This window comes from Plecotus auritus, assembly GCF_963455305.1.
Source record: "Plecotus auritus genome assembly, chromosome: X".
NCBI classification, from domain to species: Eukaryota; Metazoa; Chordata; class Mammalia; order Chiroptera; family Vespertilionidae; genus Plecotus; species Plecotus auritus.
This window is the reverse complement of record NC_137784.1, coordinates 18,081,521-18,085,396: the sequence shown is the minus strand read 5'-3', so window position 1 is coordinate 18,085,396 and position 3,876 is coordinate 18,081,521. Positions and strand designations below refer to the sequence as shown.

The window sequence follows — 3,876 nt, the reverse complement described above, 5'->3', positions numbered from 1 at the left end:
TGATGGTGTTTGGAGGTGGAGATTTTGGGAAGTATTTAGGTTTAGTTGCTGTCATGAGGATGGGGTGCCCAAGATGCCATTAGTGTTCTTCTAAGAAGCACAAGAGAGAAAGAGAGATGAGAACCTTCTGTCTACCTGGCCAGGGCACTGGGAGAAGGAGGCCATCTGCAAGCAAGGAAGAGAGCTCTCACAGGAAACCGAATCCACGAGCACATTGATTGTGGATTTCCCAGGCCACAAACTGTGAAAACGTTTCAGCCACCCAGGCTGTGGTATTTTGTTAGAGCAGCCAGAGCAGACTAACTCACACTTTGTCTCCCAATTCTCAAGCACAACATAGGAGGGTCAGGCCTCTGCTCACCATTTCCACAACCTTCATTGGCCTAGCACATAGTATAAATGAAAATTACAACCCACTAAGGACTGACAGTTGCCTAAATTCCCAAACTGCCTTGCTCAGGAAATTTCTGCCTAACTGCTCTCATAATGAACACCCTCTTCCTCACCCATTCTTTTTACTTTACCTCTAGGTCCTACGGGGTGCTTCAACATCTTCCTCTTATGAGTGCAACTTGCAGGTGACAAAATTATATGAGAAGAGGCTGCATTTACTTTAATATCCCCAGTCCTAACAATGAGACTCCCCAAGAGCAGATAAAGAGCCAGTGGTGGATAAAAGAGTCAGCAAACACAACTTCTAATTTATTAAGCTTTAATTTATCCTACTTCTTCAATAAACTTAAAACATCATAACTCAGTTAATTTTACAAAACTGGAGACTAAAAGGAACAAGGAAAACTAAGAATAATCAAGGTTTTTTTTTAATCTCTATTCCATTATCCCAACAACTAGAATAGGGATCCTTGTACCCTTCCAAGAATATTATTCCTATTGTGATGTTAGATATTCTGGTGTGAAGGAAGAAAAGCTTTAGATTTCTCCATGGGTGGAAGGGTTGTGCTGGCCATGGCCCTGAAAGATGCTCTGACTTGGGCAGTAGTGGCAGCCCTGGCTGCATCTCTGGCTTGGGCTCTCTCTTCCTTATCTCTCAAAGCTTCTTCATAACACAATGGGTAGGCACTGGGGTGGGTACCATTGACTTTTGCACAAAACACCAGCACTTCCATCTTGCTGGTTTCAAGGTGTGCTTTTGGACCCCACAGAAACTCAGAGCATGGAGGATCACTGTTGGGCACCTGGTGGCACTCCAGGTACTTCAGCCTCACAAAATCTCCGATGAGCTTCCTGGGCTCCCCAAAAACGAAGTGCTTCCTCCCAGGGTACACTTGCTTCAGACGCAAATCTCTCCAGATTGCTTCCTCAGAGACACAGTTGCCATTCATGAAGATCAAACCCAGGATATGCATCAGCATAAAGGTCTTGGGGAAACCCCTGCCAGGACGCACCCTCCCATTATTGGGGAGTTTCAGTTTGCTGACAAGGGAATAGGAGTGATTGCTTGAGTTGACTTCATTGATTTGTAATGCAAAGAAGATTTCCATTTGATCAGATGCTTTCTTGAGCATCTCACAAAATCGGTCTTGGTAATCTTCCCCGACAATACACAGCAGGTCTTTCTTCATAATGGGTTGTTTCAGCTTATACTTTGACAGAAGGAATAGCTCCAAAGCCTCAGTCCTCTTTTTGAAATCATCCACCACTGAGACCCCAGTGAAGAGTGTGGTCGCAGAGGAGACAGCCTCATCCTCTTCTTGGCTGCTGGAAGCTTTATCAGATCCAGGGCAAGAAATAGCTACAAAAGAGGTTGGGGTGGTTGGTGAGCTTTGAGGGCCCTGGGAAGTATTAAATGACCCACCCACAGGCAGACCCTGGCTAATACCTTCACACTGAGTAGAGGAGGAGGGAGGGAACTCTTTTGCTGCTGCTACAGTGGCCTGAGAATTGCCACAACTCTGAGGGTCAATTTTGGCACGGTGGTGTTTTTTGCTCTTGTGACCAGGTGGCATGATGTCACTATAGTCAGGGACAGCAGGCAGAAGTCTGGACAGGAAATCAGGAGATGGAGATACCTGGATAAAGGAGAAACAGATCATGTGAGTGCCTTCAGTCAGTGGTGAGATGGATTCTACCTTGGCTTAAGCTAAGGCTGCCTCTCCGGGTTTCCTGGAGGGCACTGCTCTAGCAACCCACAGTGCTTCCATTCTGATCCATTTGTTCCTTGAGAAACCTGGAGAGGCACTTGCAGGGATCCTTAGACTACATCCTGGCAGCCCTTCCGAGGGGGTACTGGGGTGACAGCAGAGGGATTTCCAATGGGGAGCCTGTGTTCTAGGGTGTCAGATTCTTCTCAGTTAACTACCAGAATCATCATGTCAAATATTGGCAGGTCCTGGGCCCCCTCTGTTCTGCTCCTCTGAAATGGACACCTCAAACCAAACCTAGCAGATCTCTGTGACCAAAAGGTCTCCTTCATGGGCTGCTTGGGTCCTTGAGTACTCATGCAGGGTTCTCACCTGGTCTCCGGGTAGTAGCTGGAATCCCGCTCTTCTGCTGACTGGTGGCTGCACTTTCCCTGAAGGCCTCTTTTCTGTTACATTGGATGGAAATAAGTGAGGGTGAGTCTAAGCAGGAAGGCCTACCCTGAGCTGAATGCAAAGGTGGGGCTCAGGATTCTTATCTTATACCATTACAGGCCCTGGGCACAAATTCTTGCACGAGGGGAGTCCAGTCGGCCCACCCTAAGATCAGTTAGGGCTCCCTGGGGAGAGAGGCCAAGGGCAGTTGGGTGGCAGACCTCAGCCTGGATCAGAAAGTGGGTGGCAATTGGGGGTGGGGCCAGCCAGGGGGAGGGGCCATAGTGGGTCAGGGGGAGGGGCTGAGGGCAATTGGCAGGTTACCTCTATCCCTGATCAGTGTGGGATTGGCACATCAGGGGCAGGAGTGGCTGGGGGTGGGGCATGGCATTTTCAGGCCAGCCCTGTCCTCTGGGAAAATTCCCTGTGAAACTCCCAGTGGAGGGGACAATTTGCATATTAGCCTCTTATTATATAGAATGATGGGTGGGCCCCTCAATCTTTCATTTGACTTTTGGTGTAGTAACCTGGGACTCCTCTCTCCTTCCAGCATTTCCTGAGACTGGGCTTCCATGAGGATGAGAGTCACCAAACCTGCCCAGGTTCTCAAGGCTGAGAATAGGGGTTCTCTTACTATGGTCATGGGTATGATATATTGGCCCAGGGAGATGTCCCCTTAACTTCTGGAAAGTCCTGGATATCCTCCTACGGTGAGGGCAAACCGTCCCTCATAAATGAAAGCTCCCTCTCCACGTACCCAGCAGCCCCATCCCCTCACCCCCCAACCCAGCTTGCAGGACACCCAAGGAGAAAAGGAGTGTCAGCCATCTTTTCCGGAAACCTCCTGGCATCCTAGTCCAGCAGCGGGATGGGGACTCCCTGGGTCCTCACAGAGGCCTGCCCCCTGCCCCCTGGGATGCTTCCTCACTTGAGGGCCCTCCCTCTCGCCAAGGCCTCACACCCTGTGACTTGCTCCCAGAGGCGGCCTGACAGCCTCCCTGCCCGGGCCTCCCAGGGTGGAGGGCAGCGGCAAGGTCTTGGCCTCCTCGCTGAGGGGATGGGCCGTCCCCGGGGGACCCTCCGACTTCTCACCCTGACTTCCTTCAGAACGGGGTCCCCTCCTCTCACACCAAGGCCTCACACCCTGTGACTTGCTCCCAGAGACTGCCTGACAGCCTCGCTGCCCGGGCCTCCCAAGATGGAGGGCAGCGGCAAGGTCCCGGCCTACTCACTGAGGGGGTGGGCCGTCCCCGGGGGACCCTCAGACTTCTCACCCTGACTTCCTTCAGAACGGGGTCCCCTCCTCTCACACCAAGGCCATCACCCCTCTCTGTCTTGCTAA

The 3,876-nt window shown here is 51.1% G+C and overlaps 1 protein-coding gene across 1 annotated transcript; it reads right to left on the bottom strand.

Moving 5' to 3' along the window:
* Positions 1–899: 899 nt before the first annotated feature.
* Positions 900–2,054, bottom strand: LOC308239518 (melanoma-associated antigen B4-like; the record flags this gene model as incomplete). The annotated part of the gene is made up of 1 exon (XM_080652301.1): positions 900–2,054. One exon carries the CDS (start codon positions 2,052–2,054, stop codon positions 900–902), a length of 1,155 nt encoding a protein of 384 aa, XP_080508427.1.
* Positions 2,055–3,876: the final 1,822 nt, after the last annotated feature.